This window comes from Falco punctatus (genome assembly GCF_963210335.1).
Source record: "Falco punctatus genome assembly, chromosome: 1".
NCBI lineage: Eukaryota > Metazoa > Chordata > Aves > Falconiformes > Falconidae > Falco > Falco punctatus.
The window spans coordinates 44,323,070-44,347,803 of NC_137580.1; the positions used below are offsets into that span (position 1 = coordinate 44,323,070).

The following is a 24,734-nucleotide window of genomic DNA, read 5'->3' on the forward strand; positions in this document are numbered from 1 at the left end:
TCAATCTTCCCATATATGGGGAAAGACGTGAGTTGTTCCCACTTCCTTGCAGGGGCAGAGAAATATCTTCCACTTGTGCCGGATGAACTTGCCTGGCAGGTGGTGGGTGAAGTGCGGATACACTGTGCTCTCTTCCTCCCCTCCTGGCTGGCTTCGGTCTTTGTCAAAGTACTTCCCCAGGTACAGGGTCTGTGGGTCTAGGGGGAAGGAGGATGTGCTATGGAAAGGAGCAGGTGAAAGGAGCGGAGCATAGGAGAGGTTTCCAAGTAGCAGCTGCCTGCTGCTGTGCAGCGGTTTGTGGATGTGAAATCAAGAGGGTGATCCCTGAACAGAATTCTTTGCCTATAAAGTTATTTTAGCAGGCACTGTTAATATCCAAAAAAGCTTCCTGTGAATGCTGCTGAAAAGAAGTGATGGTGTTGTACTCTGAGTGTCTGTAATTAAGCTGATAATTGGACTGGATTTGAGCTGGAACCAATTTTTCTGTGTTCAATCTAGATGACACAAAATTAAGAGCAAGTTGTAGCCTAGCTGTAGGTATCCTTCCTAAGGGAAAAGACTGGGCAAATAGGCACGATAATGTAAGTTTATTAATGGTTTTATGAGTTGGTGGTTGATATTGCAAAGAGGATGTGGGAATGAGCCATTACACAATTAGAAGAAAACACAAGCAGGGCATCATAAGGCAAGGAGAGAAAAATGGTAATGCTTCTAAAAGATACTATTGCTTTTTGCTGGTATTTGTGGCTCCAGGCAGAAAAATTGTCACCTATGATCCTGTTGGTGCCTTTGAGAATGTCTGTCAACTGGTCTGAAATCTTAATTTACTCCTTGTTTCACTTTTTGCCAATTGTGTCCATGTTTATAAGATTCAATATTATATTCACATTTTCTGAGGAGACAGATCTTAACCAAGTGAATTGCAGATTGTGCAGATGACATTGGTTTTCACTTTTTATTGTCTGATTAAAAAGCTTTAACAGTCAAAAAGTTCATTTTGTAAGATGCATTATGCACTAATGTAATCAATGTCCTGTTGTAGGTGCTTATAACTGTATTATAGGCCAAACTTTGTTCTGCCATCAAGGCTGTATTCCTTCTATTGACTTTATTATATTAACCAAAACAATGGACTCTACTGTTTATCAGGACAAACATGTCTGTCGAATGCTTTTTTCATTCAATAGTAATAGGTGCTAAGCAGATAATATCCAAAGAAAATGTATCAAATATCTACATATGTTGAAGTACCAACTTTACTGTGGGGTTTATGTAGTTGCAGCCAAAGAAATAATTGACAGAAGCCTCCGGTTTATAACTTTAGTCCCAGTTTTTTGTCTGGGAAGAAGCTGTCAGTCCCTAACCTGCAACAGCTCCTTGGCTGCTGTCTCTTAATGTTTTGTGACTGTTTCTGCTAGGAATGGGTAGAATGGTGATCAGAGGATTATTTGAAGATAAATATCCAACAGTTAATACATTGCTACAGCTTGTAACTCAAGAGTCTGTCATGCCCCAGTGTGTCCCTATTAAGTCAGCCTCAGATCTTTAGTACCTCTGGAAGTTTTCCTCGTCCTTGTTGGTTTTGAGGGATTTTTGTCATGTACCATTAAAGAAGAGTCTTAAAGAAGGTATTTCAATGTTCATTGTATTATAGAAAGAGATTTCCCAATCACAAACCGTTCCTTTGGGATACCTTGTCTGTTCCTTTTCTTTCTACACTTTTTCCTGAGTATTTTGTCACTATGAGCAAATGGGTTCATTCCAGTAAAATGCTTTTTACTGTTCTTGTACAGGTTTTAAATCCAATTTCAACATCTGGGCAGGTTTTCCATTAGCTTTCTAGGTCTGTTAAACCTGTGTTTAAAATTTGGCTTAAAAATTTGGAGTTGCTTCTGCAGAAGTCATTGAAAGTGAGGCGGTCTTTCACTCTGCAGCTTCTGGAGTGCCTCTTGCTAAAGGATGTTTGTATGTTGTTCCAGGTCGATTGTTTTTTTTAATAACAAATTCTTTAATTCGTGAAACAATATGCTTCAAAATTGTTTTGGTATTTAAGAAATACTGTGTGTTTTGGATGGTTAAAAATAACTCTATTGCATTTGTAAAATAGCAGTTTGACTGCACAACACTTGCAACTGCAGAGTCATCTGTGTATGAGTTGCACAATTAACTGTTCTTAGTTTCTGCGTTTTTATTCTTTGTATTATAATTTTTTCTCCCTGATTATTATTGGGGTGCAGCTTGATCCACTGTTGGTTTAAAAAATTTGTTAACCATGATATTTTTTAAATGGACAGAGGTTATTTGCAGAATTTATTTCATTATGGTTTATTGTTTCCACTGAAGAGATGATGAAACTTGAAAGCATAGGAAGGAGGTGAAGGTATCGTGGGTTGATCAGGAGATGTGGGAGGGAGAGTCACAGAGGAGGGACACCCCTGGGGACTTGTGGGCCACCTGTGCCAGAACAAGTATGATGGTAAGAAGCACAGAGGAGCTGCAGGCAGAAGCCATTATACACATGACCCCAAGCTCCTGCCCTGCCTGTTGCCTCCCCAAAGGAGTTGGGGCGGGCTCTGTGTAACCTGAGGCAAAAATAAGGGAAAGAGAGACAGGGAGGTGAGGAAGAGAATTGTTTGGCTTAAGTTTAGCCTTAAGGCTAAAGGAAGGAAAGGCGTTTTACTCATGTTTACTTTTTCTGAATATTAGAATTGGTGATTAGAAGTTCTGTTAATTGGAAATAAATTATATTACTTCAAAATTTCCTGAATAGAGACTGTTTTGCCCGTTAAAGAGAGGTGGACAGGTTTTGAAGATGTGGGAGGGAACTGGGAGAGTTTTATTCCGATTTCTAAATGATTTTTTAAATTACTTTCTTAACAAAAGATCAGAAAAAGTTAAATTTTTCATATTGTTAGGTTTCTTCATCTGAGAGACTCTGCTTAACAGATGACTCAAGTATTTTTTACATCTACTTAAAAAAAAAAGCACAAAACCTACCACCTACTTAACGATTCTTTTATTTTTTTGTACGTCAGCCCTTACATTTAATCTCTGTGGGTTTCAGTACTGCAGAAGCAAACAAAATTAATTGTAACTACATTTTACCAGACTTTTTCATATTGTTACATAATTTAATAACATTTTATTCAAATATTGTACCAGTTTTGAAAGCTTTAATGAAAATTAGTATCTCATCTATTTGGTCCATAGTGAGGATAAAGATGTGTAATTCTTTCATGGGCACAACTCTTGCAAGTAAACACAGACATTAGTGTTGTAGTTGTCACAATTTTTGTCATCTGTTTTCCCCAAATGTGTCCCAGGAAACAGTCTGTAAGTGGTTTAAGTTTTCTTAAATAGTCTCTTCTAACTTCTTCTTAAATAGTCTCTTCTAACTTCTTCTTAAATAGTCTCTTCTAACTTCTTCTTAAATAGTCTCTTCTAACTTCTTCTTAAATAGTCTCTTCTAACTTCTTCTTAAATAGTCTCTTCTAACTTCTTCTTAAATAGTCTCTTCTAACTTCTTCTTAAATAGTCTCTTCTAACTTCTTCTTAAATAGTCTCTTCTAACTTCTTCTTAAATAGTCTCTTCTAACTTCTTGCGTAAAGGTTTGCAGTATGTCTGTGGGTTTCTGTTGTTTCAAAAAGCCTCAGAACAGGAAGTTAATGCAGAATTAATTGCTGATAACATGCACAGCATCTCAGTAGAGTGTCTTGCTCAAGCTTATTCCATGTGAAAACGCCTTTTCTGCCTTTTAACTTTGCCTTTCTTTGTTGGAACATAAATGTTGCTCAAAACCAACTAGTTTTCATTTTGTCACTGTTTTTGGAGTAACATGCATATCTGATTTAGAGAAGGGAGCATGAAAAGAGCAGGTGCTTTTGCATTAGTTTTACCTTCTGTTTCACTGCCTGCTTGAACCCAATTGTTCTTGATTAATAATTCCTTTATACAGGTGTGACTTTCAGGTTTTAGTTGCTGCTGGCTTTACACTGCAAGCTTTTTGACCTTGTTACGTGAACTTCGAAGGCTGCACTGTACAGCAAGAGCTTGAGATGGACTATCTTGCAGATGATGACTCATAAAGCTGGCTGTTCTGCTACTTCTGGTGGTACTGTGAGAGGGAAAGTTAACTTGTATTTTCAACTTCTAGGAGCTTCAGCAGGACAAAAGATGCCTCGTCCTGCTGGGCTTCAAGCAGTGGTTTGCCCAGGGTAGCTTCCCCACTGGCTCAGTAACAGCAAGTGGCAAATAACAGCCCATATGCAGGTACTTGTGTAGATCTGGGAGATAAGCTTCTGCTTGGAGAGTTACTGACTGACAGTAACTATCCATGCTGGTGCTTCCTCTGTGGTTCTGGTTCCTGCCTACATAGACAGTTACTTTGGAATGGTACCTGCCCACATAAAATGCTGAGCTCAGCCGTGGAGGCTGTTAACTGGACCCTCCGTGTATGGGGAGATGGGGACATGCTTGAATTGGTAGGGCCAAGGAGGAAAGTAGAAACATCCCCTGCACGGGGATACGGTTCTGGAGGCTTAATGAGGGGATTGTGAGGAACATAGGTATAATGCCTCATTTTGCACTTGTAGGTAGGCTGGTGTGGTCCTGTCCCCATGCCTGGTAACACTGCTGGCACTCAAACAATGGGTGCTGAGAGGCTTTGTCTTTGGGTAAATCCAGGTGCTGTACATGACCAAATGCAATTTTTCAGGGTGTGGCAGTGGTGGTGTACAACTTGACACATGCTGCTTTTTAGCTTTTAGCATTGTCATATAAAAAGACATTCTGAAGACTTTAATTAATTGCTTTGGAAATATTCCAAGTGTGGAAATTTTGTCTACTTAAGAATAACAATGTGACAGAAGTAAATTATGGTGAGAAGAGCACCACCACAAAAAGCTTTGGAGTGTGTTCCTACTGGTAGACATTTTAGCTTTTGCAGCAGCTTTACACAGATCACTTAAGTTCAGTAGATGAAAAGCAAATTTAAGTCCCTTGAGTCCTCACTAATTGCACCACAATGAGTAGCTATGGAAATGTCAATGCAAAATGTGATTGTAATACAGCGTTACTACTGAGACATCTTTTGTACGCAAATTGAGACGTTTGCATTTACGGCTCCCAAAACAACTATAGCACTGCCCTTTCTGAAAGGGTCTAGTGGTGTTTGGCAGTGGTGTTTTTATGCAAACGACAAAATCTGGATGCTATAGGCACAGCTTGTCTTTGGTGCTTGGTTTCTTAACTGCGGTGGTTCTCTGTGTAGATTCATGGGTTTGGGGTTTTTTTGTTTCTTTTTGAAGCTCAGGAAGACTGTGGGAAAGGTGTGCTTTCAGGTGCTTGTTACTGCTGACCTTGCTCTTTTGAGCATTCTTACACCATTCCAGCCAGTGGGAGGTGCTTATTGACTTAGATAAGAGTGCAGGATCAAACCCTGAGTAATTCTAAAAAAATGCTGTGCTGTACAGATATATTTTTGACTTGGTATAGCTATCTATCTATCTGCCTTTATCAAAGAAGGAATCATCTGAAGTAAACAGAACTGACAGAAGTCAACCTGGAGTAAACTGTTGCAAATGAAATGAAAACCAACGTTATTTCAGTTATATAAACAAATTAAACAAAACGAATGAGCGTGCTAAGTACTGAGAACTGGACTTGGAAAGGATGTGCTGAACTGATTAATTAAATTTGCTCTGTTTTCTTGTACCCCTTTGCACATCCAGGATGGGTGAAGGAGCTGTTTAGGGATGACCATAATTTATTTTTTAGAGGCAGGGAAGACTTTCTTATAGCATTTGCTTATTGCAGTCTTGTATTCCTCATTAATCCCCTTCTGTCTTCATCACTTTCCACCTCCTCTGTTCCTTCTCCATCTTTCAGATCTTTTGCAGCCATCCCTTTTCTTTGTTTTGAAAGGTTTAATAAAAAGTGCAACTTGTGAGATGTCTTCGTACAATTCTCACCCTTGGAAATGATTAAAAGTGTGCTGTTTGCAGAGCACTCTTCAACAGTTTATACAGCAGAGGAGGTTGACTGTGGTGTTTTGTGCTGCAGGATGATTCCAGGAGTATGTTAGTGCCATTAAGCAATAAAAAGTTTTATATACATTGAGCAGTCTTTCACAAGCAAGTTTTTCTGTCACATTGCAACAGAACCTGGGTCCTAGAATAGGAAAGACTAATTTGCGAAGAAATAAAAACCTTCTTTGAACAAGGCAAAAGCTGTGACCTTACCCTTGTAATTCAAGCTGTAAAACTTTATGGATTTGATTAAAACTGCTGGAAAATATGTGCTTAATCTGGAGTGTGTTCTCTTGTGTTACCAGTACCGTGGCCAGACCTCACTATGTCATTCGGTATGTTGTTGCAATGATTTCTTGCTAGCAGGATCCTCTGATACCTAGTGTGACAGATTTTTCTGTGCAGAATCTGTTCTGATCTAGGTTCCTGTAGACTGTGATCAAGTTACCTCTTTATGTTGTTTACCCAAGAGAGGATTATTACCTGCACTGTTCTCTAGTGAAAATGGCTGAAGCTTGTTTCCTGCTTTTTATTCAGTGTTTTTCTTTTTTAAAAAATAAAAGTTCAATTTGTATTTCTCCCCAGCTCTGTATGCAGAAATCTGTGGAACTGACAGATGTAATTATTTTTGTTGTACATTGTATCGTAGGCATATGCAGCATTTGGCAATCACATCCATTCAGTAAGCCATCCATGTCAGTGAGTGATCCCCTTCACTTTTGCCAAACAGTACTGGGTGCCCCTTGTTTGTGCTGGTCTGAGCCAGTCCCCCCTGAGGTGATCTGGCTGTGTGTGCTCTCTCTAGTAGGTGGAGCAATCCTGGAGCTTCCCCATGGTCTGCAGGCCTTGTTTGCAGAGCTCCAGAGGAGAGCCAGTCTCCTCTAATCAGTGCTTACTTTGTGTGCTACCTGTGACTGTGCTGGCAGGCTCAGTGAACTGGGGCTGCTCCCTGTGCATGCTGGCAACATGATCTCTCTGAATACGTGTAGTCTCCAAGATGTGTGGGTATGAAGGTACCAGGTCCCAGGTAATGATGAGGGTGCTTAGTTGTCTTGTTTGTGTAGTGTGGCAGGAATGGTGCATATCATATGTGGAATGAGGTGATTGTGCAGTTTCTGCTTGATTGGCACTGGACATCTCAAGGTAGAGCAGCTCACCTTGGTGATCCATAACTGACAGTACAGTATGGTCCTTGTAACAAATTTTGCTGATGCGTACTAGACCTTTACCCAATGTGGACTTGATTTGCTGCAAATCTTAACTGAAAGCAAAATGAACTTGTAATGCTGATTAGTGGGGTGTCAACACCCAGTTCTGGTCCTCAGTGCTGTTTTTATTCAGCAGCATAGATCCAGCCAGTAAAGACCAGGTGTTGCGCTGAGAATATGATGAGCTTGTAAGACTTGATGGGTTCCCTGTGGGCTGCTCTCTTGTGTCCTGACAGGTTGTGTGGGAATCAGGAGCTGGATTTGATTTCCAGCTTAACTGCTAGCATTCTGGGGGACCTTGGGGTGTCACTTGGGTTTCAGATTACCCTGTTCCGAGACAAGTGTAGTGGTAGTGACCTCAGTTTGAACAGTGCTTTCAGATCTGCTAAAAGGTGGTGTTTAAGGTATTGCTGCTTTGTGACAAAGACCTACAAGTGGGTGTGACAGCTCAGAGAGTTTGTGCAATTAATAAATACAGCTAGGTGGGTAATTTGAGGATCTTAGTAGTATCATAATAACCAAGTTAGCCATGTTTGAGGTAAGTGGTGAAGTTTTCTGCTGACAAAAAACATTTGGCTTTTTTTTTTTTTCCTTGCTCTGTTCTGTGGGTTTTGATCACTTGCAGGTGACTCTAGAAAGCATCCCTTAACTGTTACCTGCTCTTCACAGGGCTTGAAATGTTGGTGTTGATCTTTATCTGTCCTTGTCCCGGGTTTGTGGGTTTATACCATGTATGTCAAATGTGTTACTGAGGAATGATGTGTGACTCTGCAGAGACTGACTGTGAGTCATCTTCTGAATTAAATATCCCTGAAATTTCAGTGGGCTGGATTTGAGATCCGGAGGGGATGCTTCTGTCTTGTCAGCTCCTTCATCCTGGTGTTCAAGAGTATCAGCTGTTTGTTGGAACAGTTTTGAAATAGCAATACAGACTAGTTCAAATGGGTCATATTGCCATATAAAATCAAGGGGGGTGGAGCAGAAAAGAGAATGTGGAAGATCATTCCTAGATAAAAGCCTTCCCTTAGCCCTGCTTTTTTAAAAGTACTTGTGATGGAGCTTTTGGCAAGAGAACAGAAGAGTGTGAACATCTTTGCAGTGGAGAGCAGAGAGGGTTAAGCGCTGAGATCAAAGGGTTCGAGTAGGGCTGAAATCCTCCACTGTGGAGAATCTGGCTGCACCCTTCCATGGTTGGCTGATCAAAGGGAGTGCTGCTTTGGGAGGTCAGTAAGGCAGGAAAAACCCTGGCCTGGATCTCTTCTCCTTCCAGAGCAAAACCAGCAGGCTTGGATTTGCATGGCGTTTCCTTGTTTGCTCACATCTTTTGGTTAATGGCAGCAGCCTGTGAGAAGCTGATGTGCCAGACTGGATTTTTTTCTTCCCAAAATCAGAATTGAAGCATGCAGGTAGAAACTCATGGGAGCTCAGAAATAGTAAGCAGCAAGATTGCTTCTTGTTAGCTGATGATCTGTGAGGGAGTACTGTGCACTCCCGCTGGGTTCACAGTGTTTGTTGGAGGGAAGGTGCTGCTATGCACAGAAACTGCCCTTGTGCTGGAAGCCTCCTAGCCCTGCTGTGTGCCCGGGAAAAATTCACCTCTTTGGTGCTTGCTGTTGAAGTTGCTTAACCACCTTGTTGGCGTTTCTGAAGGGGTCAGCAGTAGATTCAGACCGATGATGAGACAGTTTTGTTTAACTTCAGAGAAATCAGGGAGCTGATTTGAAATATGGGCTCCTGTTATGAGGATGAGAATGGGGATGGTTTGTACAGGTTCTGCGTGCTGGGAGCATGCTTGAAGCCCGCAGGGTAGCGGTAGTGCTTGGATATTTTGATTCAGGGATCCTAAATACTCTAGGGATACTGTGTAGGGGTGTTTTTTCTTGCCTGGAGTCTAATAATTGTTCAAACAAAATGGTATTTGACCAAGATCAAACGATAGGAGTATGTAATTGCAATTATTAGACTTCAGACTTACGAAGAATGCAAAGACCTATACCTGACAACCTGCAGATATTTTTAGAATCATGTCCTGGCAGTGCATCTGAAATGTTGTTCTTGATCACAAGGAGGTCAGGAGCAATTCAGTATTCCTGACACGATAACTAAGAATTACAAGTCTTCTCTGGGAAACAGAGTAAGTTAACAGTCGTTGGATGTCCTATCTTTTCTTCAGTTCAGCAGAAGTTAACATAATTTTTTATTTTTTTTTTTTTTACAGCAATGCTGAGTGACAGTAACCTTGTGAAACTGAAAAGTGATTTTTCGCCTCCTGTGCAATGGTGTAAGGTGGCTGCCTGTGAAGATGAGAAGACCAAGCTGGTTTTTAAAAGGTACTCGCAAGTAAGTGTCATTGTCACTGCAACTGTCATTGTCACTCTAGCCTGGGCAGTTACAGAATGCAAAAATCAAAGGATGAGATCACCACAGGAACTGAATGGAGGGTTAGGCACACAGCTTTCCTTGGACATATAAAACACTTTGAGGAACCTAGGCACTCTCATAATAGTATCTGTTTTCCCAAGCTAATGTTAGATCCCAGAACTTTGCTCACAAGTATTTCCAATCTTTTTTTGTATCCAGTTAAGTAAAAACCTTGAGGCTTTTGTACAGTCTGGCAATTGAAGAAATTGAAATGCAGTGGGTGTTTAGTGGATATTTTGGGGAGGTGTCCCCTCATAGTTAGTTTGTTTATGAAAACTTCTGGAATGCTACATCACAAAATCTTACTCCATTTTTAATAGTTTAACATCATAGTAAGTGTATGCTAGTGTACATCAAGAATCTTATTTTAAACCAAAAAAGTTCACTACTGTGGTGCCTCTCTGCCTCATGAATTTTCAGGTCTTAAAAAATGCAAAGCAAAACTGTTATACCCACTGGTGTTTTGACCACTTGAATGGTGCAGTCCCAGCTGAATCTAGAGATACGTGATAAACGCCTGTGGAGGAAAACCAGCCTCATTCATTTGCTGTGATTCCTGTTTTCTGACAGTCAGCTGATTGCCAGGGCTTGCAGCCTAACATGCTAATGAGGGTTTTAGACCCCTATCAGTGCAAAATTTAATTTGGTTAAATCAAATGCTAGAACAGTGCTACTTTTCGAGTGGTTACCTTGTTTGCAGCATATACTGCAAATTCAGTGCCAGGATTTGGTCTACTAGTCCAATAGACAAAAAAAAAAACTATCTTGGAAACCTGTGTTAACTTAATTAGAAAGGATTCAAGAAGTGCTAAACTTTTGGTAGGCTGAGTATTTTTTTTAAAGACATTTAAAGAAGTGTCCAGTCTCTAGGAAACCATAGGAAATGAAAGTCAATAATCAAGCTCAAACTACATACTTGAGCAACAACCAAAACTCTAACCAAATAATGATGCAATTTTTGCAGATCGGTTTAGACATGAGCCAAGTGAATATCTGGAGATCAACAGTGAGATTCCTTAGGAATGAAAAATGAATACATCAAAAATATGGATAGTCTGTATTACTCACTTTTAATGTTGGGGGTGTGTGTGTGTTTCTGTATGTTTTGGGGATGTAAATAAATTAAGCTTCTCAATATAAACCTGAGCATTAAATTCTGCATTGTGGTCTGCCACAGAGTTGAAAGTTTTGTTTGTGAGTGGTGGCCATTGGCCCGAAATCTTGCAATTTGAAATCCCATCTGCTTTTTGACTTGCATGAAAATACATGTTTCAAAATAGTTGCCCTTTAAAGTAGGAAAACAGAAGACGCTTTTGGTTTCTTCACATGAGGAGAGCCGTTCACCCATCAGAGATGTGTTTAGAGTATATGATGCAGGCACAGAACTGCGATGTTTTCCTTATCAAAGCATCTATTTATGTTTGTACTTTCCTGCTGATAGCTCTGAAGAGTTGTGAAAGACTTGCAGTGAACAAAGCAATAATTTTTCTTGGTTTGAATCAAGTACAAGTATTGACCTGAAGTTCTTCAGTTGTCTTAAATTTGTTTTAAAGTACTCATTTAGCAGTTCACGGATTGCTAGAAAATGTTATCTTTTTTCCTGTCTCCTACTCTTACACCTTTCTGTTTGTTTTTAGACTTCTTGCACTGTTTGTGGTTGGAGGCTGCTTTCTTTATATCCTCAAATTACATTTTGGCCCTGAAGAATGTGACAGAACAAAAATGCCGTATGTGGACCTCGATCGTGTAAGGGTTGGTATTTTTTGGCTTTTTTTTTTAACTTGGCCGGAAAAAAAGTTTTTGATTGACAGTATAAGAGTCAATAAGTATCTGCAACAGAACTAGAACGCTGAAATTATCTGTGAGGGAAAATATATTTTGTTTCATTTCATGCCATAGAACTTCTGGGGTTTGTCCTTGTTAAGTGGCAACAGAAGTGCATAGAGAAACTGGAATTTTAGAGATAAAATGAGATAAATTGTGACTGTTAAAATTAACATAACATTTGAAATACACATGGCATCCTACTGTTGTGTCAGTGCAGGTAACACTGGTGATCAGAAAATTGATGCAAATGAATAGTAACATATAGGAAAAAAAAAAAAAAAAGCCCCAAACCCAACACACAAACCAAAGGTTTATTTTTACCTATGCCGGTTCCCCAGTCTCCTTTGCCTTTAGTTGCTCAGATGTTTTCAGAATCACAGGGCAAACCTGCAGGAGGGTGCATCTCTTCGTTCATTTCTTTCTTTACTGTACCAGCTATTTCAACTAGTTTTGCGTGTTTGAAGCTTTTAAGCTGGTGTACCAGGTTTCACTTAACTCTTGATGACAGTTCTCTGCTACTTAACCTGATTTCTCTTTATAACAGTGCTTATTTTCATTTAGAGTTGTTACTTTTCTTTCTTTGAATGTTTCAACACTACCACACACCTTATAGCAGGAGCCCTGATTTAAGACAGCCTCATCTTAGCATCACTGCATGTGCATCCTCCCCAACCCCCCACCTTCTTCAGTGCATGCTTTTCCCCTTCTGAGCCTCTGCCTCCCCTTTTTTCTAATTTGACTTGCTACTTTTCTCAATAACGTGTTCTTACTTCAAAGCAACAAATACCTTAAGCTAAGCAAACCTAGACTGCATGGACGGTGTTTATTGCAGTCTCATGATCCATTTTGTGTTAGCTGCAGGATGAGGGAATAGCATTGCTTTTTATCTAGTTAGGTAATAGCTGATTACAAACTGTTTGGGGCAGTTGTCAAGTGGTAGGCATTCATTTTTGCTAGTAGGATGCACAACTGTCAGGCTCTTCCAAAGATGCACTGACTCTTGTCTGGCAAAGTACAGCATGAAGTTGCTCAGTAATGCTTTGTGCAGGGAGAGGTGTGGTGTTTATGCCCAAATTTACAGAGACCTTTGTAAGGGTGGCAGAGGCAGTTCTGTAGAACAATCTTGTTTAAAAACATCCAAAAAAAAGCATAACTTCCTTCCTTGTGTGGACAGATACACACTTCCCTTAACGCTACAGAAGGAGAAGTGAGTTAGCACTAGTTTTGAATCTTGACTGTCTGACCCCTGTGTTTGCTTAAGTTTTGTTTTTTTTAATTACAGGGGAGGAGGCATCAGCAGAGTTGTATTGTGGAAAAGAATATGCAAAAAGATTTTAACTGATAAAAATAATGCCTTTGCTATTTCTCTTCTTTACATCACATACTGGCATGCCACTACAGATTTCTAAAAAATGTGCATGAATAGTTTTGGGTTTTTTAAATGAGATGGCTCAATGTATACTTTTATCAGACAGCTTAATCTTTTTATGCAATATGGATCTGTAGCCTTTTATTTTAGTGACTAGTCTTTGAAAGAAGACCTGAAACACCCACACCTTGTATTCCTTTCAAAGTTGTGTTTTAGTCATTGGCAATACCATTTTAGCAATACTTATGGAAGAATTGTTGCTTCATTTTGATTAGTAAGCAAATCTAACCTGCCATTTCACAGAACTTTTATCCAGTGGATGTGTCCCTGGTAAAATCCTACCACAGGCAGAACTGAGGTCACACAGTTGAGCAGCAGAGTAGAATTCTGCTGGCTGCTGAATTAGGTGGGTAGAGGTACATCTACATTTTTTTTAATCTGTTTTTTAAAATAATACAGATGTTCTCAGATGGCTCATTTTCACTTATGACTTTCACTAGCCTAATTTATTCTTCAGAAAACCTCCTGTCCGGATTTAAGTGATTGGGTGGAGAGGCTTTCCTTTGCAGGTTTTTACCCTGCACTATTTAGTGCCTGCTTTTGGAGTGAATGCTTTAAAATGTCGTGTATTTCCATGTTTAAGCTTTCTTTATAAACCCCTGTGTGTGTTAATCTGCTGGTGGCCAGCTGGTGGCTTGCATTAAGAGGTCTTTGTATGTTCCTGAAACTGGGTTTCCTGATAGAAAGCATGTATGTTTTGTTTTAGAGAGCACAACAGTATGCCAGCGCTGCATTGCAGGAACAGTGCCGACCTTCTTACGTGAAGAAAGAAATGGGGAAGTTATTTGCAGAGAAATATAGCATGGACATATCTCCCTTCGTAAGAAAAAATATAAATGAAGATGAAGCTTTATTTAAATATGAACCTCCTTTTGGATTTCACAAGTTCTTTGATAAGCTTAAAAATCTCCTTGAACTTTTACCTGAGCATGATTTACCAGAAGATCTGAAGTCAAAACACTGTAAGCGTTGTGTTGTTGTTGGCAGTGGTGGAATTCTTCATGGATCAGAGCTGGGTCACTTACTGAATCAGTTTGATATTGTTATAAGGTATGTATTCTCCATTTAAAGATTCCAACTACTTCAGTTTTATGAGGCAACTTTGTTTTTTAAGGGGAAAGTATCTCCAACATTTATGCAACTTATAAGGCTATGTCTGAAAGCGCTTTTGAGAAATTTACTTATGACTTGATGGAATTTGAAGTCTTGTGAAAATGACAATTTATTTTGCTCCTAAGACAGTTATTCAGTGTAATTATCTGTGAACTTCAGATACAAAAAAACATGGGCAGAAATGAGATAGAAACCAGTGATATCACAGACAAGTAAACAATGCTGGTTTTATCCATTCATATTTTTAAGCTTTCAGAAGTAGGCTTTAGGACTTACCACTGCCTTTTTCCCCTTGGCTAGTTGGGATGCTTATTTGAAGGATTTTTTTTTTTATAGCTGCTATTTTAAACACAATAAAATGTAATTGGTGTTTCAGTATACAGTTTGCTTACACACTGTATAGCATGCTTATCTTTCCTTATCTTTGCAAGATCAGTGCATGATTACCCATGTTTTCTAATGCCCGAATTAAACGAATACATGCTCTGTATTCATGCTTTCTGAACATCAGTTTGAATGCTCCTTCTGTGTATTTTGAATAGTGTTAAGTTACAAATTTAATTCAAAGCAACTTGGGGAAAATATAAACTAAGACTTGCTCCTCTTAAAAAGGGAAGTCGATACAGTGGGTCGATAGTGCTTATACAAAGGTAAACAAACCTGTTAGCACGTGGAGCGGCAGAGAACTTGCATTAACTGGTTCTCTGAAATCAGGGCTGGCAGCGTGCTGGTGACTGTTCTGTTGATAAAAAGTTTCTGGGACCTGAGCTGCTCTGCAGAACTGATGGGGTTGGATGATGCTGTTCTTGTCAGCAGTGTGCTAACATCTGAAATTTTCGGTGAGCTGGAATGGTGTAAACTCACAGGACTTCTTACATTGCATTGAAGGGATAATTTGGATGCCTTTCAGTGTGCAGCACTTGCGTGTGTGTATATATATATAAAAATAATGCAGGCAACTTCCTGTGTGGTTTCTTTCCCTTCCTCTTTTAAGCCTTCTGAGTTAGCACAAGACAATGAATATGAAATTCTGCAGTACTGTTTTAAGTTACTTTTCTATTCAAGGTTTTCTTTTTGAAGTTTTGCACTTGCGCCAGTTAAATCTAGAAAAAGAATTGGCTTCCTCTCAAAGATAAGGGATAGATAAACATGTGAGGTAAGGAACAGGGAGAAACTGAGAAAATGCTGTGCTCGGCTCTGTTAAAAGTTTGTGCACTAAATACAAGTTCTGTTTAGTGTCTGATGTTTTAGTGAGATTGTAACCTATGCTTATTAAATGCAGTTTCTCTCCATTGTGGCTTGGTTTTGTTTCTTTTTTGGGTTTTTTAGGTTAAATGATGCACCAGTTCAAGGATACACAGATCACGTTGGTAACAAAACGACTATACGGATGACTTACCCAGAAGGAGCCCCCCTTTCAGAACATGAGTATCCTCCTGCTAGCTTGTTCGTGGCTGTTTTGTTTAAAAGTGTTGATTTCAATTGGCTTCAAGCAATGGTAAAAAATGAAACCTTGGTATGTATATGGCAGTGTTACGTACCTGTGATTTTTGTTTTTTCTTTTCTAATGCTTAAGAAACTGACTGAGCTGTTAGTTCTTGTTTAATTATACTGAGGATCTTTTATGTAACTTTGTGGGGTTTTTAACTGTAACTGTCTCCTAGTTACAGTTGGCACCAACATGCATGTTGAAGCCCCATGCTGACAGTAATGCATTCCTTTTTTCTACAGATATTGATAGTTTGCACCAGGCTACATGACATACCAAGTGTTTACTAAAGTGGAATTAATTTCATGTTATGTTTAAGTGACTTGTTCAAGTCTGCAAGGCCTGAAATAGAAACGAGATTTCTGGATGCCAGGCCATTTTTTTTTAACAGCTGAAGTCCGTACTGCTACAATAGGCATACATGCAGTTAATGTGTAATTGAAGCATCGCAGTTGTTAGTTCGTATTTGCCTGTGGTTCCAAAATTAAGAGGTTGTTTATTTCTCACTGAATATTTTAAAAAGTGCAGAGATTCCTAAGGAGCCTGATAGAAGGATTCCATGTTTCCAAACTCTCTTTAAATTGGTGGTTTTCACCTCTTTCAATTTGCAGGCAGATAACTTCTGCAAGTTGAAAATCAGTAGCTAGGTTTCTCTGACCACAGATTGAAAAAAAAGTACTCTAAATTATTGAGAGAGATTTAGAAGAAAGACTGTCAAAGTTTTTTAAGAGTTTGATACTTACTAGTTTAGGCACTCCCAAGTTCCCTTCCAAATTCTGTGATTTTTACAAGGTGAAAGCATATGGAAGGTGTGTTTTATATTGTGACTGGCTACTACTGTTTAGTTCAGAGAATGTGTACAAGAATATTGCCTTGTTTTGAATAATTTGAGTGTGTTTTATAGAGAGGAGATTGAATACATGAATTTGAGCAAGTTTTAGAACTTCTGCTCCCTGATTATTTTTTTTTTTTTTAACCAGGGATGAAACACTGTTGGTCTATGACCTTCCCTGCAGCAGTGTGGTAATTTTGATGACCAGCAGCTTTCTAACTTGAGTTGAATCCCTAATTTGTAAAACAACTTTCTGGCTATTTTATGTTTTAAAGTTTGGTTTTGAAGAATGGGTAGTACAAGGATTGCTTTCTGTATTAAAATTTGTTGCGGGGGAGGATTGTAAGTGATTGCTTTTGGGCATATGCAGTGTCCTCTGTTAGTGAATTACAAGACTGAAGTATGTGCTTTATGAAAATAGTACCTTTTCTTGTTTTGCATGGCTTAAGAGCTGATCTGCTCATTCCCACCTTTCTTCCTTATTCTGGTGTTTTTGCTGGTGTAGAGAGCCTGTTTTGGGAACTGATTTGGGAATGGGCATACTGGAGGGTGTCTACTGAGGGGCCATGGAGATGCTGGAGGGGCTGGAGCATCTCTCTTGTGAGGAAAGGCCAAGAGAGAAGAGAAGGCTTGGGGGAATCTTACTAATGAATACCTGAGGGGAGGGTCCAAAGAGGGTGGAGCAAGGCTCTTTTCATTGGCACCCAGTGATGGGACCAGAGGCAATGGGCACAAACCAAAACACAGCAGGGTTCTTCTGCACATCAGGAAACACTGTTTTTTTTTACTGTGACATGACTGAGCACTGACACAGGTTGCCCCAGGGAGGTTGTGGAGTCTCCATCCTTGGAGCTACTCAAAAGCCATCTGGACATGGATCTGTCCAACCAGCTGTAGGTGACCCTGCTTAGGCAGGGTTGTTGGACCAGTGGACCTCCAGAGGTCCTTTCCATCCTCAACTGCTCTGTGATTCTGTGAACTGAAAACATACTTCTCCTTTCAAATACTAAGCTTTCGGTTGGATCACCTCTCTATGCAGGCATTAGTACTTCAGTAAACTGATTCAGAGCACAAGCAGGAAGATGGGACCATACCAACCTATATTTGATCAGTTTAAGCTGCTGTAGAGTTGTAACTTAAAGCCTGTTTAAAAAATACCGGTCTGTTGCAGCTGTGTCAGTTTTATCATTTCCTTAGTGTTACCCATTATATGGAAGGGCATGTCAAATGAGCCTGATGTAGTATTGGTTTTCCCATTAGCATGCATCTAATTGACTGCAAGCAGCATGTGATCAGAATCTAGCCTTCTGAGTCTTATGTCAAGTCCTCTTCTGAATTGCTACATTTGTCACTAGGTGGACACTGTCAAACAGCAGCGGCTCACTTCAAAGCCTGAGCACAATTGGTTTAAATCCAGTGCTTGCTTCAGAATGCCTGGTTAATGTTCATGAAAAGCTGTGGTTCCCTTTCCCATTTCTTTATATACTGCTGCCTGCTCAGTTGTGCTGGGGAAGGTCCAAAGAACCTGGAGGTGCTGATGGATACGGTGACTGATTAAACACAAAGTGCAGTCAAATATTCAGAATAAGCAACTTTTCCCTCCGCTGTCCTCTCTGCAATTCTGAATACTTTGAAGGTTTTTCTTCTTTTGGTCAGTCGCTTGAGCTGTACACTGGTATTCCTGAACCACCTTAGCTATAAACCGTTTCCTGAATTTCTCAGAATCAGTAACTTGTGTAATCTGTAACTTGTGTATTGTGTCTGCCGTGCACTTTGCAGCCTCAGAGTCTCCCTTGGCTGAACTGTTTGTTTTTTCTTTCTCTTAGCCCCTGTGGGTGCGACTCTTCTTTTGGAAGGAGGTTGCTGAGAAAATTCCTTTTACATCAAAGCAGTTTCGGATTCTGAATCCAGTCATCATCAAAGAGACAGCTTTGGACATTTTACAGTTCCCTGAACCTCGGTCAAAATTCTGGGGTTGGGATAAGGTAAGAGATACCTTTTAGGAGAAGGAGACTCTAAAATACAAAGTAAAAAAAAAATATTGAAAAAAATTTCAGGTTCTTCTTTCAATATAGTTTCTCTGTGCAGTTTCAAGCTGGTCTCAAGTAATAGGGAAATTAATGTGCTTCCAAAAGCCTCTTGTATTTTGTTGTGTAAAATCAAATTAGGATTTCAGCTCACCTTTTTAGATGGGGTATTATGCCTGTGCATGCTGACCTGAAATGGCTTGTTTTACAAAGCATTCTGATACAGTGAAACATAAATTTATGGCAGTGCAGTGTGTTAACTCACAACATCAGTGTGACTGGTGCTAAGTATTCAGAACACGCATTTGATGTATGTTAAATGTGTTAAGAGCAGCCTTGTTAAGTCAAACCAGCAATCAGCTATAGACAGATGTGTCTCCAGCTGCAGAGAAGGCAGAGAAAGTATGGAAACCAGGCCAGTGTAAAGCAACCTTCCAACTGTTGGAATTGCTATGTATGCCACTGTGCTCCGTAGCAACTGATGGGTGTATCCTCCCTCTGTGACCTTCTCTTCTGCAGTAGTGTGGAGTGATGAATTGCCCAGTTTAATTATGTACTGCGTTTTGTTACTTGTTTGAGCCATGGGGTATCACTAGTTCTCTTGAACTATAAAAAATACTGAGTGATCATTGTCTTTTCACTTTTTGTATGAAAGCATTTAATGGTAGCGTTATTGCACAGGTGTTTGAAGGATCTTCTCACATTTATTTATCAAAAAAATGTAACTTACCAAGCTGTGTATCTTTTAGTTGTATAGTAGTATACTTGTGGTTCAGTGAAAAGTCATGTTCTGGAGACTACTGTTAGAGAGCCTGTTGCTCAAGACTGAAGTAAGCCTGCATCAAGAAATGTCAAGCATTAACTGCATGTCAGGCGTTGTTTGAGTGTTTGGAGCAAGGGCTCACTTGTAGTTTAACTACACAATAATAGGGCGTGATGCCTTCACAGAAAAAAAACCTTCGTGTTGACAGCCAGAAGTCTTGTTGAGGACAGATACTCAAGTTGTATTAGTATTTGGCCCTGAAGTTTTTCATTTTACTTGATCATTTAGTTGATTTTTAGTTTTAGTTGTTATTGATTTTGGTTTTAATTAATGGTTTAATTTATTTCAGCTTTAAATGAGGAGAGGGAATAGACAAAGGCATTAAATTTTGTAAAGTGTTCCTAAAAACTGACAAAGGAGAATGTTTGAATTCAGCAGGCTTCGTTTTCCCCCCTTTTTAGAATGTACCTACAATTGGGGTCACAGCAGTTGTTCTGGCCACGCATTTATGTGATGAAGTGAGCTTAGCAGGATTTGGATATGACCTTGATCAGCCCAGCACACCTTTGCACTATTACAACAACCTCTGCATGGCTGCCATGAATGGACAAACTATGCACAATGTGACAAGTGAAACAAAATTCCTGCACAAACTGATCAAAGAAAAAGTTGTCAAAGACCTCACTGGTGGGATACATTGTGAATTCTGCAACAAAGACAGCTAGTGATTGAAGTGCTGCATGATTTGGATTTGTTGTATTTCCAGAGGTTCAGCTGGAACAACCTTTTCACTGTCTCAAAGTAATTCTTTAACACGTATATAAAATGGACATTGAATATCTGCTGCCTTTTTATAATGTCAAGTTCAGTTTGTTGGACTTCTAAATTTATTTTGATGTTAGATTTTACTTTGCACATCTTTGTGAATAACTATGTGAATATAACTTGGAGTTGAAATATATCCATTTAAAATATTTAATGTTTTAAGTTGTCTGAAGAAAAGCAGATTTTTTGTTTTCAGATGTCTATGGTATGCACAACGCTAGCCTGAGTTGTCTAACAGCATACAAGAGTTTTTTTCCACTGAACTGCTGTCTTTGATCGAGTTCTTGGTGTATGACTCCTTTTCATGCATGCCATGAAAAGAAAGGCGTATGCTTCTCAAGTCTTTAATTTCTTGCAACTCGAGTGTTGTGTTTCCCTAAGATATTTATATTTTGGTTTTGTGCTGATACTGTTTTTTTGGGAGGTGGAGGAGGAATGTGGGAGTGGAGCTGAGGGAAAAGAAACTGTTGTGGCAACAACTGAATAGTAAGTACTTTGGTGTTCATGATTGATACTAAAATCATTGATGCATTAATGTATTGGGTTAGAATCCTGCTTTATCATGAGGCATATTTGGGCCCAGGGTACATTACATTACAAGAGGATTTAGCCAGTAGGAGGCTTTCACCTGGATCATATAGTATGTCATTTCCTTAAGACCCGGATAAATGTTTCTAACGAGTCGATTTGCAGCAGAGTTCAGCTACCCCAATTAAAGAAGTGTCATTAATACAATATCTGCCCCCACCACTTCTTTTTTTGAGTGACTTGAGAATTGCTCGTTCTATAAAATGGTGGTTTGTATGAATCTTCTGTTTAGCAAGAGTAGAATCTATGACTGGGTTAAAATTTCTGTTGGTTTACTTTATGATCCTTAAGTGACTAATTACAGATATCGTAACTGTAATAGTTTACAATGATGATAACCTTTATGAACTCTAGTGTTGACTATTTAATTGCAGGGAGAGGTAGAGATGTTAATTTTCCTGAATCAGCTTTGAAGTCAGAAGTTGGGTTAGTGTGTATAAGTTCAGAAGAAAATCACTTTGAGAAAGCAGTAGGATACTAGTAGCCAGCTAGATAACTGCTGAAAATGGTATATTTTTTTTTAAAAAAGCTATGTGTATATGTTCTTGTGACTGGAAATCAGTGCATTGCAAAGAAACTGGACTGTGCAGATCTGTAAGCAGGTTTTTGAGCTCATTTTCTTACTAGCAGAGGAGTAGGTATGACTATGTGCACTGTGGTGTGTTGTTACTTAATGTACAGTATGTAAAAAAACCAAAGCGCTTTCTTTGGGATTGAAAGCTTTTTAGCAAATTGATGGAAGTTGGTGTAGAAACATTGTTCATAGTCAGGGACTCTCCACATGGCAAACATTCCCGCTTATTTTTGTTATGGGTGAGGACATGAATGTAGTTATAGTTTTGAATATTCAAAATACTCATGTGGGAAAGGAAGATTAGGGCTGTTGGTTTTTGATTTTGTGGTTGGTTTTTCTTTTTTTTCCCCATGGAAAGCAGATCTAATGAATGATGATATTAGAATGCAGGAGCAGCAGACTGATCTTTGCCTTTAATAGTAAAAGGCAATAAAATGACATCAGATCTTAAAGCATAACTCTGAAGAAAGTTGTGGACCTCATCTTTCCTAAATCCCACGTACCTACGTGTGCTGGAAAGCCAGTTGTGGATGACAGGCAAATTTGAAAATCGGATTCTTGTCTCTGGCACTCTTTGTGTTTATAGCGATAATACTAATCTAGCTTCTCCTCTGTGAAACACAAGATTTTTTTGTACTAGCAATAAATTTGTGGTCTACGTTTTTTCTTGTAAGTATAATAATTATATTGTTTAATTTAAAAACACCTGAAGAGTTTTGTACAGATAGTCTTTTAGTTAATATATTAAAATCTGCTAATTATTTTCTCCTGGTATTTAAACTGGAAGCAAAGAACCTTAATTTCATTCGGTATGAGTGAAATTCTCTAAGATTTGAGAACGTGTGCACTGAATACACTGACAATATGTGTTTTGGAGTACTTGGTCCCTGACCAGTTTGCTTTATTCAGTAACATAAAAACAATCAGTTGATTAATGTAAATGCCAATAGCTTTTTGGATATGCTGTATTTACTGTCAAGTTCTCAAATTATGTTGACGTAGGATTAGATTGTTTTTCCACCAGTTTTATGGCTTGTGATAAAACACTGTTCTCTGTGGTAGTGTATACTGCATTGAATATGCCTGCAAAGACTCAAGCATCCATGAAATGGCAGCAGTATTCACGTTGCAAGAAGCAATAAACTGATGAAACAACTTTCTACTTATGTATTTCTCTGTCTGCAATTTGTTCTGCCTCCTTTATTATGGATTTTACTTGTGTTACTGGTCCAATTGACAGTCTTGATGCAATCCCAGGCACTCCAGAAGAGGGGAATTAATGGCTGATGATTCTTTCTCCTTTCGTTTATGGCCTTTTAATACCTGTCAGTGGAGTTGTATCTCTCTCATGCCTGGAAGGGAGAATCATCTCAACACAGACTGTATCGTAGGCTTCCAGGATTTTGAAGTTAACACAGATGAGAATATTTCAGACTGGGTTATAGCACTGGCCTTAAACCAAGGGTGTCTCCTTCAGTGATGGAGGCATACTGGAGCTTCTGGTCTGTGCTGGTCTCTGTGGTCTTGCTGGAGACAAGATGAGAACAGAAGCTGTGTGCGTCTGTGTTGCTGTGCCCTGGATTTTACGCGTTGCAAAGAATCTGCATCATCCCTTGTAGATACGCCTTAATGGTGTTTGTTTAAAAAGTTGACAAAGAATTTGGGACCTGTGATAAAGCCATTGTGTTCCACATCAGAATTTCTCTTTGTAACTATCCTTTCTGTGTAGCAGCTATCATAGGTTTGTGTCTGGCCTCTTCTGATGCTGAATTTTTTTCATGGTTCCTGTGCAGGGAACACAGCTTCAGCTTTGTCCTCCCCTGAATTTAGAGTGGTTGTTAAGTATTTGTGTTATCTCTTATGCTTTAGTCTTTTGGGTGAGATAAGTAGAAATTCTCTGTCGGGACTAAACAATTCTGAAAGTGTTTTGAAATTTTAGATCATTTGTGAAGCTTTTTTCTTCTTACAATATGTTCAGTTTTGTATGGCCACTAAGGGAATAGCAAAAAAGATAATAGCATACTTATTTTGGCTACATCTGATTTGTTCAAATAAATGGGAACTTTTGAGTTGCCAAGTGGGAATTTGTGGTGCTGTTTCTCAAGTGTTCATAAGAGTTCTTCAACCAGCCGATTTATCTTCAGCTGGAGACAAACTGATGTCACCTTGGAAAAGCACCCTGGGTAAGATTACGGTTTGTTACACCACCACGGACATGTGCCAGAGTTGCACAAGGAGATACAGAGCTGCTTGACTGCAGAGTGAGGAATTGCTGAAAAGGGTGGTGGCAGTCTGTGACCAGTTGACATCGGAACTAGATATTGAGCTTGTAGCGTTGTCAGCTGAGATGCTGATTGATGAGGAACTGAGGGGCGGTACAGCCTCTTCAGCAGATGGCTGTGTGCTGATAGCTCCAGCTCTTGTGCTGCAGTTGGAACTCCAGCAGGAGACGGGAGGGGATCAGAGGAGGCAGCTGTATCGGGTGAGTGTGATCACTTTGCCTGTTGCCAAGGGCATGTGAAGGAAGAGCTCGTAGAATCAGAATTATTTAGGCCGGAAAAGACCTTCAAGGTCATAGAGTCCAACTGTTAAACCTAGCACTGCCAAGCCCACCACTACGCCATGTCCCTAAGCACTACGTCTACACGGCTTTTAAATACCCGCAGGGATGGTGACCCCACCACCTCCCCGGGCAGCCTGTCCCAGTGCTTGACCACCCTTTCGGTAAAGAGATTTTTTTCCTATTATCTAATAACCTTTTCTGGTACAACTTGAGGCTGTTTCTTCTTGTGCTATTGTTTGTTACCTGGGAGAAGAGACTGACCCCACCTGCCTACAACCTCCTTTCAGGTAGTTGTACAGAGTGATAAGGTCCCCTCTCGGCCTCCTTTTCTCCAGGCTGTGCACCTCTGTCAAGGCTAGCACGTGTGCGATGTTGTGACTGCCTTCCTCCAGCCTGCCAGCAGCTAGGTTTTGTACAAGTACTCGGTTTTACCTGCACCTGGATCTTTCCCTCTGAATTTTCTGTTGCCTGGGGGGGCTCTTGTCTTTTCTAATTTCAAACGTGCTAAGGTGATGGTATTTCATATAGCTCTTTTATTATTAAATAAAGCCAGGATATACATGCTGACAAATTGACATTTGTTGCTGTCATCTAAAATGAAGGCTCTTTGTTTCCCAGGAAAGAACAACCTTGCCTGTGCTTTAAAAACAAAAAGGCCAGCAAAATCCTGCCTGTTGGGGTTGAGATAATTAGCAACTCTAGCAAAACTGGAATATATAATGATATTTAAAAATGCCACTGATGAAAAGCTAGGCACTGTTGAAGAAACCATTGCCTGAAGTGACGTATGACCAGATCCAAATATGAATTAAAGGATGAAGGGGTGTGAGAGGGACAGGTGAGCCCTACTATGAAATGAACCCCCTTTGTTCTGCAGTCACCTAACTGGAAACTTTTACCCTCTTGCAGTACTGCAGGTCTTGACCTGAAAGTTCCCGAAGCTCTAGGAGTTACGTTTGTAGACAAATGTAGGTACATCCTGGCTGCAACAGGTTTGAGTGGTTCTGCATCAGCCTTGCCCTGTGTCTCACGAGGTGTTGGAAGGTAG

General features: G+C 39.6%; 1 protein-coding gene across 12 annotated transcripts in view; it reads left to right on the forward strand.

Annotated features, from left to right (window-relative positions):
• Positions 1–24,734, forward strand: part of ST3GAL5 (ST3 beta-galactoside alpha-2,3-sialyltransferase 5) — a 117,096-nt gene that overhangs the window by 36,553 nt on the left and 55,809 nt on the right. For 4 of the 12 annotated variants that reach the window (XR_013930168.1, XR_013930169.1, XR_013930170.1 and 1 more), the window contains exons 2-7: positions 9,454–9,565; positions 11,294–11,408; positions 13,619–13,962; positions 15,355–15,541; positions 18,173–18,331; positions 19,598–24,730. Coding sequence is in view for 8 of the 12 variants with exons in the window: in XM_080400308.1 (XP_080256434.1) it covers positions 9,454–9,565; positions 11,294–11,408; positions 13,619–13,962; positions 15,355–15,541; positions 18,173–18,331; positions 19,598–19,861 (1,181 nt within the window). In the remaining 4 variants the exon portion in view is untranslated. Of the gene's footprint in view, positions 1–9,453; positions 9,576–11,293; positions 11,409–13,618; positions 13,963–13,985; positions 14,865–14,884; positions 15,182–15,354; positions 15,542–18,172; positions 18,332–19,597; positions 24,731–24,734 lie in introns of those variants that run through there. The other 8 variants (XM_080400314.1, XM_080400313.1, XM_080400312.1 and 5 more) reach the window with 6 other exon arrangements.